The 16,871-nt window shown below is 35.9% G+C and overlaps 1 protein-coding gene across 1 annotated transcript; it reads left to right on the forward strand.

Annotated features, from left to right (window-relative positions):
* Positions 1-1,621: 1,621 nt before the first annotated feature.
* Positions 1,622-16,078, forward strand: ywhag1 (3-monooxygenase/tryptophan 5-monooxygenase activation protein, gamma polypeptide 1). The gene is made up of 2 exons (XM_079416987.1): positions 1,622-1,814; positions 13,581-16,078. Exons 1-2 carry the CDS (start codon positions 1,728-1,730, stop codon positions 14,235-14,237), a joined length of 744 nt encoding a protein of 247 aa, XP_079273113.1. The 5' UTR covers positions 1,622-1,727; the 3' UTR covers positions 14,238-16,078.
* Positions 16,079-16,871: the final 793 nt, after the last annotated feature.

Raw genomic sequence — 16,871 nt, forward strand, 5'->3', positions numbered from 1 at the left:
ATATATGGAAATAAAGCTATGAATCTCTTATTATTAACAGAGGTGGACTAAAGCTGTTTTTTTATTGAAACATCTATCTTCTATTAAGTGAAAATAACACATTATTTATTCTTACTGTAGGTGCTCTATAGGTTTAATTATCTGTGTTTACTGTAAAACAAATTTGATCAAATAATGAATATGCAATACATAACATATGACTAAGTTACTAGTTATAATTAACATATTACTAGTTATAAAGGGAGTCTGGATTTTTACTCTTTTTATTTCAATTGCTTATGTATCTCTACAGAAAATGACTTCAAAAAAAATAAATCAACCATAAAAAAATATTCACTGGAGTAAAATTTACTATGTGACAACTAGCCCCGGTTATCATGCAAAGGCTAGCAAACTGGTAACACTATAATTCTCAATATTCTAATAACCTATATAAAAATAAATAAATAAATAATCCTCTAATTATTGAGCCTGACTATGATTTGGCTATTCTTTTTTAAATTAATCTCTTTAAAAAAACATATAAGACACTTTAAAAGAGCAAACATAAGATATCGCAATAGATTCACACAAAAACAAAAACCATCAGGGAAGATTTCATGGAAAAGCAAAAACTGAAGGCAGAAAAAAAATCAATGAATTTATTTTTCTGGGACATAAAATTTTGATATATAAATTAATTATTTTCCATATTCTAAGTGCTAACCAGAATAGCTTTTTTCTTTCTTTCTTTTCTTTTCTTTTTTTTTTTATTACAGTAGATGTATCATTTGCCTACAGTAGGGATTACCAACAAAATTAATTTATGCATTGTTATTTTTGTGCATCATTATTTTAGTATGCCTTTTTTCAGCAGAAGCAGAAAAGCTCATAGGCCAAACCTAACAAAAGCGTGCAATCACATGAAACACAAATTTGACAAAATGTATGCTGTTTGCATTAAGATGCATGAGGATTAAAGCATTGCTGTACTTCTACAATATAAACAACAGTCTCAGGATGACTTTTACAAAGAGAACAATCTATGTCGATATCTCTTAAAATGTGTAAGTAGTCATTTGCGACCCTGTACCACAAACAATGTCATAAGGGTCAATTTTTTTAAAATTGAGATTTATTCATCATCTGAAAGCTGAATAAATAAGCTTTCCATTTAAGTATGATTTGTTAGGATAGGGTAATATTTGGCTGAGATACAACTATTTGAAAATCTAAATATTGAGAAAATCATCTTTAAAGTTGTCTAAATTAAGTTCTTAGCAATGAATATTACTAATCAAAAATAAATTTTTATATATATTTACGGTAGGAAACTTACAAAATACCTTCATGGAGCATGATCTTTACTTAATGTCCTAATGATTTTTGGCATAAAAGAAAAATGGATAATTTTGACCCTTACAATGCATCGTTGGCTATTGCTACAAGTACACCTGTGCTACTGATGACTGCTTTTGTGCTCCAGGGTCACATTTAAATTTTACTGGATGATTCGGCAAGTCACTGTCGCGCAAGTTTCCCATGATAATGACGTCACTAAACTGAGCCCCCCCCCCCCCCCCCCCCCCCCAACTGATGACGCAATCCAGTGAAAGTGAACTGGGGGGCGTCTTGCATCGGAACGCGCGCGCGTCGCGCAGACAGCAGAGAGCAGCTGCAGCGGTAAGACTGTATATTCACCAAATACTCCTCGATCACCCACACACAGCTCCTGAAGCAACTTAAACATGGTCGACCGCGAGCAGCTGGTTCAGAAAGCCAGACTGGCTGAGCAGGCTGAGAGATATGATGATATGGCTGCTGCCATGAAATCGGTAAGTGCAACTTTTGCTTCATTATTATATACATTCATAATTCATGAACGATTCAGCTATTCAGATAGTTATCTTCACGTTATTTGTTTCTAGCTGTTTACAATAATGCATTGGTCATGTCGCATTGCCACTGGAAATTCCGCTCATTTTCGCGATCGAGTCTTTTTTTAAATGTATTTATTTATAGATCTGCCAGCTCTTGTATCGATTCGAATTCGAGTGCGCGTTCTTCAGTTTAAAGGCCCGTCTAAGTTGATCCGGATCGACTGACAGCGCACAGTCCTGCTGAAATGATGAGGAGGCGTATTTCGGAATATTATATGTCACTGTCCGTCATTCATTAAAACAGAGTAAAATGCAGCATTGAAGTGAATCCAGATTTGAACTGGAAACTGGCAGCGGAACTTTGGGCGGTGCCTTTGCGAGATCCGAACGAGCTGGACAACATGACCACAGGATGACACTTCATTATTGCACATGGACGTAATTGTAACACAGTTTTGCTTATAATCAGCTGTCGTTAATGATGTAGCCTACGCATCTATGCCATTTCAAAGCCGTATTCTCCAGTGCGGGAGTCTGAAACCGTGCCATAATAAAGCGCTTTGTGATTTATAAGCATTATTAGGGCTAATAACGCTGGCTAATGATGAAAAACCCTTAAACTGACGCTGTTCTCTTTGTCTCATATAACGAGGCGATCCGAAGCAGTTACTGAACACGCAGCGCTGACAGATGCGTCCATCGATTCGCGTTTGAAGATTTCGTGAAAATCAAAGCGATCGCATGCATGTGGTTTTACGCATGTGGCTTTACGCATGTGGTTTTGCAGTTTCACTCGCACTAGGCGTGTCGCAACGTGTGCCAAGGTGCAGTGTCCGTAATGCACCATTTCATCCGATCCATCAGCCTCCATCCAATAGAGTCCAATCACCAACCCCTCTCTCTCTCTCTCTCTCTCTCTCTCTCTCTCTCTCTTTCTCTATCAAGGGCGTTGCATTGAAAGTTGATAGGGCCATAATGCAAGGAGGCAGTAGTTTGCATCAGATTTTTAAATACAGTGCTTTAAAAATCATATTTCATCATTGTTACCTTCTGACTCCTGTCATGGAAGTTTTGCATGTCTCCTTTATCTGACACACCCATTTCATGTGTTGGAGTCTCTACTACCTTTGTAATATGTTCTAGAAACCACGTTTAAAGTGAAATAATAATCAAAATGGAACGTTTAAGACATGTGAAAACATCAACCGCGTAGGTTTTCTTTAAGTCGACTTGAAATATCAATATATGTGGAGAACTAGGAGTGACACTTACAAATAAAATTAAATCAGTTATCAATTCAATCATTAAAATGGAAATAAACAAGTTTTCAAATGGACAATAGACTTATGCAGATAAAATTATATCACAGAAAATAAAATGCATTTAATTTTTTGCATCACTCCTAGTTCCCATAAATGTTATGAGTGAAAAAAAATACCAAACTAAACCTAAATAAATGTTGCAAAGACAACATGTGCATTAGAATGCGATGAAAACATTAAAACTAGACAAAGGGACTAAAAATGCCATTTTCATACTTAAACAGAATATGAGAGTAATGTCATAACATTAAGGTGTAGGTTGCCTGCAGCTATAAAAAAAAGGCTATTGGTTTGCAAATCATTGCATGTCAAGTTTTGATTTGGGCTAATGAACTCCTTGCAACCATTTAAATAAAAAGGAAAGTGCATTTCCATTGAGTTACTTCCTAAGTATGGATGCTGTCCATTACTGAAAAATGCTCAGTCATAGTCAATCTGCTTTGGGTAGATGAGTATTACTGAGGGGAAATGATAAGGTGTATTGCACAGTGCCTCTGATACACCGGTCTGCCATTAGTGCGGTTCATGTAATGGTTTCTACTAAACCGTTTTCATTCTGAGACGATGAGCTTGACAAATTGCTTCCACTCCTATGTATTTCAAATATTATACAATGATTAGCTCCCCCAGATCTCCATCATCTTTCTAAACTGTTTGCTTTTACGTGGTCTATACTAATAAATAATTCCGACCGGCCATTAATGGCATGTACCAACCCCGTCTGGGTTCACGTTGGCTCTCAAGAGTCACTTTCTTCTGCTCAAATGTGAATCTTAAATATTTATAAGGTCCATAATTGATCTCACACATATGACAGCCCATTTCCACTACTAAAAAAAATAAATAAAAAATGCTAATTGTGACTATAACGTGCAACTGCATGTTATAAAGTCAGAATTGTGAGATATAAAGTTGTAATTACCTTTTTTTCATTCAGTGTCTGAATTTTCAATTCTGAATTTTATCTTAATTAAAGGGCACTTTTTCAGAGAATTGAGAGTTCATATCTCTCAATTCTGTGAATAAAGTCAGAATTGCCAGATGTAAACTTCTGACTTTATAACATGCAAGCGCAACTTTGTTGATGTAGATGTAAACTTGCAATTACAAGAAAAAGGCAGAATTGTACAATTATTGCAAATTTTTTATTTAGTGGCAGAAATGGGCTTCCATACAATACAGCAGAGCAGAAGTGACTGACTTGAACTTCATTCAGTGTGCTTATGCATGCAAACGGATTGATGCAACTTACTCGGCATTGTCTCTTTTTGAGACGCACTGGAGGATGGATTGATTTGTCCATGTATTGATTTACTCCTCAGCTGACCGGAAAGCTCAGCTAGCTGGAAGGTCCCTCAGCAGCTCAGGGGTGTGTGTGTTCAGTCTTCTTCTCACTGTGGGAGGAAACTCTCATCACTGCGGCGATGCTCACTGCCTGTTGGCAGCCTACGCCCATAAAGGCCTGGTATAAGAAATCAGATACCTTGCTAATTATGAAACTGAGATGTAGCGCAGTTAATCCTGCTCAATGCAAAATACACAAAAATTTGTAATGCAAATTATTACTTAATTACTTCCACTGCTGATGGCTACTAGCTTTCAGACTATAATGTTCTGACTCTTGCAAACTGTGATATGTCAGGTGTGTTTTAATTTAGTCTTCTAAGCATGCATTGAGTTTTATTCATTTGTTGCTGTTTTAAACACAGTTGATTAATTATAGTACATTTATTCTGACATGTTGTGCCCAATCTGTCACAGTTACAGCTTTGAACCTTTAGACTGCATACATTTATTCAGCAGAAATACACCGTTTTCTGCTTTCATAAGCAGAAGAGAGAGAAGGTGTGGGATAAAAAGTGATTTTAAATCATAATCAAAATCGATATGAAAAATACTAATAAAGCAAATTCAGCTTGCATTCCTTTACAAAATATGTAGTCATTTAAGTAAAGCACCTACTCGTACTTGATCAAGGAAAGACCAAAATCTGTAACTGTTTATTGAAATTGTTTCAACAAAGGTATTATATATTTTATTTCTTAAGCTCAAATCATGCAAAATATTTATTTATAATATTTATTTATCATGCAAAATATTTATTTATTTATTATGCTCATACTAATGCACATCTACAACCCTTTTTGTCAGACAAACCCCTTAGATGTGTGTGTGTATATATGCATGCATATATATTACAGCTGTACTGTAAAATAAAAAAGTCAATATTTGATCATTATAATGAAGATTATTAATTATAATAATGTTTCAAGAGTGAAGCACACAGTGCGTCAGACTAGTTATTTAATTAAATTTCATCCTTTGATTTGATAATCGCACAAAAGCTTTCTTGCGATTATTGTGCAGCCCATCTTATTTTAATTTTGCATGTAATTAATTATTAGCTTTTTATGATTTCACAAACCCCTGTTTGGGAATCCCTGTTCTACAGAAACCGACACATTGGCTCTTTTAACTGTGAGCAGGACTTTCATTCGTACAGCTGTGTTGCGATGCTATGAAAAATGCAATTGACTCTTGTAACTAATGTGGGACTACAGACGTCATATTGAGGGGTTTAAATATTTACAAGCGGACTGTTTCCATTATACAGTCTCTGACATTACGTACCAGAATGTAGTTTGAATAAACAGGGATTTGCATAAAAAAGGAAAGTAATTTTAGAGGCGTTGCATTTTTTAAACGATTGTGAAATTTCTGCTTATGCTCTGAATTATCCATCATACATGTGTGGCGTTCAACCCACATCCACCTCCATCCGCTGTCTTTCATCTGGCGTTACCATAGACGTGGCTTTAAGACAGTAACTCATGTTTTTTTTTTCAAAACAGTATGGTCATAAAGTTTTTATGCATTTTATTTTTAGAAGCCTGCAGCAGCTGCAAAAACATTTCTTGAAAAAACGTCTGCAATCACTCGATGGTTATATAACAACAATGAGCTACTTTAAGTAAGAATCCTCTTCTTCCATCCTTACAACATCCCCATCTTCCTGCTCCACTATCACCATGGAAATACTTCAGTCTATAGGTACTTCATTTCTGTGCCTTTTAACAAGCAACTTTTGATTTGAAGCAATATCCATAATTAAAGATGATTATAGCACTGTGCTTTAATATTCTTTAATTTAATTGCTGACATGAAATCTGTTATTGAAATGCATTTTTGACACACATTTGGACTTTCCATAGACCAAAATACCTGTATGCCTATTAGCTACACAGAAAATAGCACATTAACTTACCTGAAAGAGACTTCGACAGGCTTGGCAAAGGGTCGACTGGGCATTTCCGCTTACCTATTTGAATTAGGAATGATTATTATTTAGCCTTAAATTCAATTCCTAACTTAACACCACAACTTGATCAAAATCAAAGCTTTGTTTTGATTCCCTGTTCACTCAGTAGACACTGATTTGAGATGCACTAGCATATTTGACTTTAACTTAGGCTAAATGACTTATTACCTCAGACCTGAATGTTGTTACATTCATACAACCTGAAGTTTAAAATGTGCTACTTTGTATTATCATGAATTATAAGACTGTCAGGTTGTAGAAGAGAATAAAGAGCCTTTGTGCTTATGATAACACCATAGCACTAGTCAGGCTTACAATAGCTCCTATAGTCAGTCAAATCTGTCTAATACTCCACATGATTCTTCTTTTTTTATGATAAATATCAATCTGCTTTCTTCTTTTGCCAAATACAATAAAAAGGAGAGGGCAGTATGACCAATATCTTACTTTCACTGTGCGAGTAATTGTATATCGTGATAACAGTATATACTGTATATATGACTATATAGTTATTGTTTGCTGGAAGAAGTTAATATTCAAGTTTTGATTTTATATATAATATTAATATATTGACTTAATATCATATTATATACTATACAATGAATTGTCATATTGTTATATTGTTCATAATAGGGCTGGACAATTAATCGAAAATAAATCAAAACAGAAATTCAGAACCTCTAACCGACGTAATTTTCTCAAGTTATTTCGTTTTTTTAATCCTATTAATACTTTCCATAATATTCATTTACAAGAGATATAAGTTATTTTCTACTTTTCGCATGACAATATTTAAAAAGTAGGCTATTTTGTTTGCAAGAGATGCTGGTTATTTTCTACTTTTGACGTGGCGATATTCATTTATTTTGTTTGCAAGAAAGGAAACTTGCTTTTTACAATAAAACTGAAATGTGACTTTTTTCATAAGATGTCTTCATTTCAAGAAAGCTAGATTTTAATTCGAACTATTCAACAAATAACCACAAATAGTTTGTTTCCTTCAGTTATTTTAAAATCACAAAGATAAGAAATGCACTCTGAGTATATTTACAGTACACACCTTTAATGAACTATGAGGGCAAGAATGAATGAATAAATCGTTTAATAATCGTAATCGAGGTAAAGTGTTCAATTAATTGAGGTTTTGATTTTAGGTCTTATTGCCCAGCCCTAGTGCATAATAATAAAGAATGAGCAAAACAGTAGTGGAACGAATTACTGTTTTGAATGAATTAATTGAATTAATGATTCAATGATTAACTCATAAAGACAGTCCCTTAATTTGTTCCAGAATGAATCAGTGTTTTGAATGAATAGGTTGAGTGAACGATTCAACGACTCACTCATAAAGACGGTGAATCTTTGACTTACTCTTAAAGACGGTCGCTTCTCGCAACCTACTGGTGCAATGATGTAACCTGCAGATAAAATCAATGAAAAATATTGTTCATACCTCCCACTTTTCATGTATACAGTCATTTGATAATTTTAACTAATTAATTCTATTTTGATCAAGCTCTCTTTTTATATGGAACTTGATAGTTGCAAACCAAAATATCAGATTTCTTTAGAACAAATGAAGTTCGACTTCATTGCACAAATCGAATGTTAATGTGGAAACTTGTCTGGGAAGTGTTTCGTAATTCTTTGTGTTTCTTTGCCAATTTTATGCATAAATAATGTAAATCACTGATTTCTGCACAAATAAGGCTAACGAGTCATAAACAGTATAGCAAAATCTCTACAGATAGACACATTTCTGTTGTCACAGACCAGATTACCAGGAAACGGCACTAGTCGTCTCCATCAAGTCCACAATGATATCATCCATAATTTCAATAATATTCATTGATGAGAGAGGCTACATGGCTCAGTAACTCATTAAAGGAGTTTTCTCGGTTATTAAGCAATGAAGTGGAAAAGAGTGTTAGAATTGAACTGAACTGAAGTCACATTAACTAGATTTTGATGGCCATAAACTTCTCTTTTCTTACATCCTGCCATCTCAAGTCCATCTCTCTTTTCTTCACCCTTTTGTGTGTCATAATCTACAACCGGGGCTAAAAGTCGTCGAACATTCGCTGCAATAGCTGGCGGCTTTATTGGAGTCTTATGATGCAACCCCAGCTGCAAGTGCCCTGAGATTACCGAGACTACAAAGGGCTCACAGACAGAATTAGAGCTGTATCATTGCACTGTTATGCAATACTGCTCAATGCATCTGTATCTAATTAGGCCAAATAATCAAGTGCTTTACCACGCATAGGTTGTGTACTATTTATATACTCGAAGCTGCATGCCAACAAAGTACTAAGAAATTGACAAGGCATCATAAAAACTAAATAGTTTGAGATTTGCCTTCCATTAAAACCATTACACTTGTCATGAATCATACAGCATTGTGTTGTTTGTTCCTATTGGTTTCAAACAACATTATAGTGGGTAAAGGATGACCATAATGTGACATATTGCTGAGTGAAATAGGATATTTAACAAGAAACTAAATCAGTTTCACCCATTGGTTGATGACAAGTTTGATTTCAAGCTGACTTTAAGGTTATGAGCTTACTTCAGTGAGATCAAGAGGAAAGGGCAGGCCAGGAGAGAGAAATGAAAAGGCTAATAGGCTCCACCAGGAAGAAAAGACATAAGCGCAGCCCATCTTCATTCATCAAACCCAAACACTGATGTACACTTGTGCAAACTGTACAGAAATGCTTATGTCATCACATGAACTTTATATCTAGTATTTCTATCTAGTATTTTGATCTGTCTCAGGCGATCCAATCATAAGTGGTGACAATGCGGAAAAACATTCTATGGAGTCATATTTTTGCCAAAGAATTAAAAAATAAACTTCATTGCAAATTTTTAATTGCACAATTCTGACTTTATATCTCTCAATTCTGACTTTTTTCGCACAATTCTGAAAACTTCTGAGGAGAAAAGTCAGAGTTGTGAGACATCAACTTGCAATTGTGAGGTAACCTCTGTAGCGGGAACCAAAAAAAAATGTAAGAGATAAGCTATAAGCTTCCATTACATTCTACACAATTACACTGTATTATAATTTTAAAGTTGAGCTCAAAATGTACATAGAAAAATTTGAGCATTCAGTGAAATTCCAGGATATTCTATTTACACTGCTTGATTAACACACATCTGCAGATTCTTCTGACAGTAAAACAGCACAACACATCCACCTACAAGCTCGCACGTGCATCACGTACACACATCTACAACTCACTCCCCAAACACACAGACGCAAGAAGCGTGGACATCATTGCTGTTGCCACGGCAGCAGCAGAGATAGTCGATTGCATCCAAACAAAGACGACTGCCGTGTTTCTATGGAGACGGGAGATACCCTCCTCTGTCTGGATGGGAGGTTATGTGCGGAAGAGGTTAAAGGCAGTTTGTAAATGGTAACATAACAAAACACAACCAAAACTATGTCTGCAATATCCGTAAATGTGTTACACGGTGATTCAATCTCAGGGTGTTTAATGGCTGTTGTGCTTGAGATGAAGGAACGAAGTTGTGGAATAATTGATCGGTAAAACTGTAAATTGTTCCCAGTCCGATGCAGAAAACGGATTGTGTGTCTGTTCATAAACGAGTGCATATTTAATAAAACCAAACACTAAACACGGCTTTGAACATTTGTGTCCCTTACATGATGTAGGCCTATGTAGGAATGAGAGAAATCGATTATGGCTTGGGTTGGGTATTGAGACATTTCCAAGAACCGTGGATTCGAGACGATTTGTGCATTTCGAGTCCGCTTATCCATTCCTATGTGCTGATTTTTTTTTCCCTATGTGCTGAAAAAAGACCGGAGTAAATATGTTTGATAATTTAAATGTTTTGATTTATTTATTTAATACATTATTGGAATCGAAACTGGGAATCATTCATTATCAGACTCAAATTTAAATGATGTCCAACCCTAATTATGGTTCTGATTCTGAATCCATTTAATGATTCAGATTCATTTGGTTCTTTTGAGGAAGCACCAGTTGAATCAATGAATCAGTTGTGCCATTTACTACAAAACTTTTCTAGATGTCTCTTTAGAAAGATGTCATGTTAAAAAAGCAGTTTTGCCAGCAATGAACCAATCACACAGCGTTTCCCAAACTGAGGTTTGTGAGGGAACAAGGGGTTGATGAAAATCTCATTTAATCCTAAATTAATTAATAATTTTTATGATTTTTTAAAATTAATTATTAAAATTTTTACAATTAAAATTGCACACGTTTACCTGCATGTCATGTGTCCATTAACCCTCTGCTGTTGTTCATATGAAGGTCAAAGATTAAATGAAGGTACCATGTTCTAGTTAAAAGTGTTTTTTATTTAATATTTAGTATTTTAAGGGATTTTTTGGTACTAAATCCATTTATGATCCATTTATTATCTGTACCACTTTTAAAATTCCAACTTAAACCCCTGGTTTCACAGACATGGCTTAAGACTAGTCCCAGACTAAACTGTAATTTTACCGAAACTTGCACTGACTGATCTTAAAATATATCAGTGCCTTTGTTTTGTGTCGAGATGCACACCAGTAATGTTTTTTTTCTAAGGCATGTTAATAAAAATTACTTAAAGATCCTAATTGAGCTATGCCTTAATCCTAGTTTAGTCTAAGCCCTGTCTGTGAAACCAGGCCCAATTTCCATAAATCTTGAATGCTTTGTAGCTCTTAAGTTTGGTCTATTTTTAAAGAAGACACTAATTATTACTTATAATTATAAAAAAGTTATAGAATTATTATTGTGAAAAACACACAAAAATACTGAATCAAAAAATGAGCTTTTTGGGTGCAGTACCGAACGTTTCTACTAGATGGAATTCACTTCCCATTCATTTCCATTGCGCTCATTTTTGACTGACTGCAAAGATAATTTAACCTTTCCGAATCATGTCCATGATTTTGTGTGTGTGTGTTCACATAGCAATTGCCAAAACCTGTACCAAGTTTTATATCATTCTGATGAAGTAAAAAAAGTAAAATGTTTCGGTCAAAAACGACTAAACAGCACCAGGGGGTTAACCACTGACAGAGAACTGTAAGCATGTGTTGTTAAATTATTTAAATAATAACTTAATCTCTGGGCATTTCAAGTAAATAATTTAGGTCAAATTAAACAAGATCTGAATAATAGCAACATCCAACCTGCTTTGTTGATGAGCGCTTGTGTTATCACCAGCTGTTCTCTGTATTAAATTTGAGTATGATGCATCGGCATGCTATTTAGTTGTGCTTGCGGTTTGGTTAACGATGACGCAAACAGTGAATGATGCAGCAAAAAATGCAGTAAATCATGGAGCTTCTCCAAAGGATGCAGGAAATTGCATCTGAAAGTAGTAGAAGAGAGAGCGAGAGAGAGATCTGTAGGCACCAGCTCATCCGCCCACTGCCAATCTGTTAAATCAAAGCATCTCTGCGACGATGTGCTGCGATGCTTTCATTTGCACAGGAATGTGTAGGCTAATTTTTCACTATGTCGCACAGTAAACAACATACAGTAATTCAGGTTGCAATGTGTTTTTAAACAAAGCAAGTGGTATGTTAGTCCAAACGGATCTTTCATTTTGAAGCGCTGCCAGTCTTCTATGAATAGATTTACTACACCGCTTCCAGCCTACACTAGGACATGTGGTATATGTGCTGGTGAAACCGAACAATGAAGATGCCATGTCCATAAATAGGCATTTGGCAAAACACCACATTGAAGCTTACTTGAACCGTTCACCCGAATGACTCACAAAAGGACATTGTGGACTACCATTCACAACACAACACTTTATCCACATCTCTGCTGCTATTCTGTACTTAAATGACACGTCCTTAAAATGTTCATTATTCAAATGTTATGTACATAAGAAAAGGCTGAAGTTGACACAGATTAGTGTATAAAGACAATCTTCTCCATTCGGTTTTCACCCATGCAAATGAAGGAGGATTATGAGTGACCCTAATGCTGCATAAACAGCTCTCTCACTAAACGTCGAGTTAGTGTGCTTTTTTGGTTTGCAAGCGATGCTTTAAGCAGATGTCATCAAAATGCATACTGCAGTACAGCAGGTTTTCTTCCCTTCCTTTTCCTGAAGTAGAAGACGATGGAGAAAACAAGATGATTTCATAAAATAAGACTGCACTGCACCATAGTTCAATGCCATTGAAGACTGTCATTTTAACCTGGAGTGTATTGGACAAATTATGTATAAACAAAGAATGTATAAACTGATGAAATGTATACACTGAATGCAATGTTAATCGCTTTGGATAAAAGTGCCTGCCTAATGCATACATGTACACTACCGGTCAAACGTTTGGAATAATTACGATTTTTTATTTTTCTGAAGTAAGTGCTCACCATGGCTGCATTTATTTGATTAAAAATACAGTAAAAATGTCATTTATTCTTGTGATGGCAAAGCATTCTTTTTCAGAAATCAGACTAATATTCCGATTTGGTGCAAAATTTTCAATTAATATTTGTGCTTAAATACATGTTTCTTACTTTCAACAGTTTTTGTTGCGTAATATTTTTGTAAAGTCAGTGATAAATTCTTTGATGAACACAAAGTTCAACAGAACAATCTAAAATAGAAATGTTTTGTCACTTTTGAGCAATTTAATGCATCATTCCTGAATAAATATATAACAAACTTTTTTTTTTTATCGTATTTATCCCAAACTTGGTTTTCAACACTAATAATAAGAAATGTTTCTTGAGCAGTAAATCGGTATATTAGAATGATTTCGGAAGGATCATGTGACACTGAAGATTCACTGCTGCTGAAAATTCATCTTTATATAATAACATAGGAAATAGCTATTTTAAATTGTAATAATATTCCACAAAAACTTCACTGTTTTTACTTCATTTGTATCAAATGAATGCAGCCTTGGTGAGAAGAGACTTCTTTCAAAACATCAGACCATTTTATTCATAAAGAACATTTGAATGAGGAACATGTATCATTGGGCCTGTTTGTCAGTTTGCAAACCTGTTAAATTTTGAAAGAATGATTAAGTAACCTCTCCTCCTCCTCCCTGTCTCTCAGGTAACAGAGCTGAACGAGGCCCTTTCCAACGAGGAGAGGAACCTGCTCTCTGTGGCCTACAAGAACGTGGTGGGCGCGCGCCGCTCCTCTTGGCGCGTCATCTCCAGCATAGAGCAGAAGACCTCCGCCGACGGCAACGAGAAGAAAATCGAGATGGTCCGCGCTTACCGTGAGAAAATCGAGAAGGAGCTGGAGACCGTGTGCCAAGACGTGCTCAACCTCCTCGACAACTTCCTGATCAAGAACTGCAACGACACCCAGCACGAGAGCAAAGTCTTCTACCTGAAGATGAAGGGTGACTACTACCGCTACCTGGCGGAGGTGGCCACGGGCGAAAAGAGAGCCACGGTGGTGGAGTCTTCTGAGAAGGCCTACAGCGAGGCCCACGAGATCAGCAAAGAGCACATGCAGCCTACGCACCCCATCCGCCTGGGCCTGGCGCTCAATTACTCCGTCTTCTACTACGAGATCCAGAACGCACCCGAGCAGGCCTGCCATCTGGCCAAGACGGCTTTCGACGACGCGATCGCCGAACTGGACACCCTGAACGAGGACTCCTACAAAGACTCCACGCTCATCATGCAGCTCCTGCGAGACAACTTGACGCTCTGGACGAGCGATCAACAAGACGACGAGGGAGGCGAAGGCAACAATTAAGCGTTGAAGACGAAAAGAGAAGATCTTTGAGACCCTTTTCCTCTCAGCCGTAACATAAAACACGCGTGCTCACACAACAAAGAAAAACAAAAAAGTATAAGTTACATGAAAAATTCACAAAAGGGGGCATGATGGAACTGTGTCAGCCACGCTTGCTGATAGCAAAGCAGCGCAGTTTTCTTTATTTTCCACAAAATTACCAATTGAGAGAAATATGCTAGTTACAAAGAATGGTATGTCTCAAAATAAATTAAGAAGTAGCTTAAAAAGAATAACTTAAACCTCTCTTGCGGTGACGTTTACTCAACACTTTGAGGAAAAAGCTTGTCAGTGCGTCAGTCGTTTCTAAATGGCTGAAGGGTTACGCTAAACCCGCTGGCATAGGGACTGTTCTTGTAGTGAAATACGAAGCGGAGCTGCTTATATTAATTTACATTGTGAGTAAAGAGTACTCTAAAGCGTCAAAGGTGGGCGTAAATGAAAAAAAAAAATCTTTAAGTGAAAACTTGAATGTTATCACCTCGCAAAAGTAGGTATTTGCAAACAGGCTGCACTGGGCGTAAATGGTCGTGTTTTTGTCTGATATATACGTTCATAGGGATTCTGAATCGCACCCACAAACTGGTTATCTGTGCCATTTATGATACACATCGTTAGTATGCATCTCACCTCAGAACCACACGATACTGCTGTATTACAGTAATGTTGATTAGGTGTGCAAAAATAACACAGTTAAGACTTCCCTGGTACATGTATTGCCTTTTCAGTCCAAAGCTAAAACCGTTTTCCAATCGTTATTATTATCATTATTATTATGGATGGCGTTTCAAAAATCGTCAAGCCTGACCCACACTGTATGAGAAAAATTAGATTTGATTTGAATGCACTGACGAATAGATAAATTAATCAAATGACGGTACAGGCGAAAAATAAAATTTACGAAAACGCCCAATGCTTAGCAGAAAAAAAAAGACCTCTCTAAAGTAATGCCTAATCACTTGGTTTGATACACTCAATTAATATTACTGGTACCATAGACTATTTTTTGTTATTCAGTTAATTTATTTTGAGTTTTTGACAGTGCACTGGCATAAAATTGCTTTTGTCCTTTTTAATTCTCATGAAATGCATTTGCCTATTATACTGTTTCTCAGTGTAGGACGATTACAGCTCCAATATTCTTGATAATACAATATTGTGCATGCTGGTGATGTATTTATATACCATAGCTCGACTTTATTAACTTTAAAATCTGTAGATGTTATGTATTCATATGAACAAGAAATGACAAGAATTTAATCTGATTATTTTCTATTTATTACTTTCTATTGGATTGTTTCAATCTGTTATGATTTTTTTCCTTGCTGAAGTACGCTATACCAAAACAGTGCGTGTTTACCATGAAATAATCTGCTATGGATATTGCTCTAGTGACATGCGATTCTTGTATTTGGTTTTTAATAAACAAAAAAGGAAGCGAAAAGACAAAAAAAAAGAAAAAACCACGTCTGGTGTTTGTTCACGGTAAATTACGATTACATTGTGAAACGATTAATGTTGTTCTTAAAATGACTTTTCCTTTTCTGTGCTTTCTTCTGTCAAATTCTACTGTGAGATATTTAAGATTTGCTGTAATATGTGTTTGTTTTTTTCCTCAGAATCTGTTTCTGTATGGGTTTCACTCATGGAACATGACCTATTCTTATGATTTCTGTTTTCTTTCTTTCTCCTCGTCTACTGGTATCTTAAATGTGAGTCATGTAGCGGTTGCACAAAAGAAACATAATGATAATAATAATGATAATTAAAAACTAAAACACGACTGTGCTCTTCTAACCATCATTTCAGTGCTGTTGTTGAGTCGTTTCCTGTTGACATCATCAGAAAAACTTGATGTGCTATTATTAATAAGTGCACATCCAATGGCACAGTGGTTAGTCTAGTAGTCAGATAATACTGAACAACTCTGTTTGAGCTGCTTTTCCCCTCCCATTCGGTGCCATCCTGTGCCATCTCCTAGATAGCTGAAGGCTGTCTCTGCTAAAGCTTTGCTTAATGCTAGCATCTGCCCCACAGTTAGTGCCAACAGCTCTGCTTTAGCAGAAGCTGGTTTTCTTTAAAGGCATAGTTCACCCAAAAATGAAAATTCAGTCATGATTCCTCACCATCAAGTTCTTCCAAAACTATGAATTTCTTTCCTTTGCTGAACACAAAAGAGGATATTTTGAAGATTCTGGTCCCCATTGACTTCCATAGTATGTTTTTTTTCATATTAGGGAAGTCAATGGCACCGACAACCATTTGTTTATCCACATTCTTTAAAATATCTTTTGAAAACATTTTTAAATTCTTTTTAACTTAATCTTTTCCAAAGGTATTAATAAGATGGGTATAGAGAGAGTGAGATAATCACTTTTGTAATATTATTGCAAAGGGGCTGAAAAAGTTTTGGAAATTTCCAGAAATATTCAACCCCTTTGCAACCATAAATTAATATTCATTAAGTGTGCTAATGAAAGCTATGACTCTATCCAAGGAAGCATTCATGCGAAACACTTTTTATGCGTTTTGGTTGTTTATATACATGACAATGGTGTTTTGGGGGCCCAAAAATGCAAACTATTGAAAACGGAT

This window comes from Barbus barbus, assembly GCF_936440315.1.
Source record: "Barbus barbus genome assembly, chromosome: 5".
In the NCBI taxonomy this organism is placed as follows: Eukaryota; Metazoa; Chordata; class Actinopteri; order Cypriniformes; family Cyprinidae; genus Barbus; species Barbus barbus.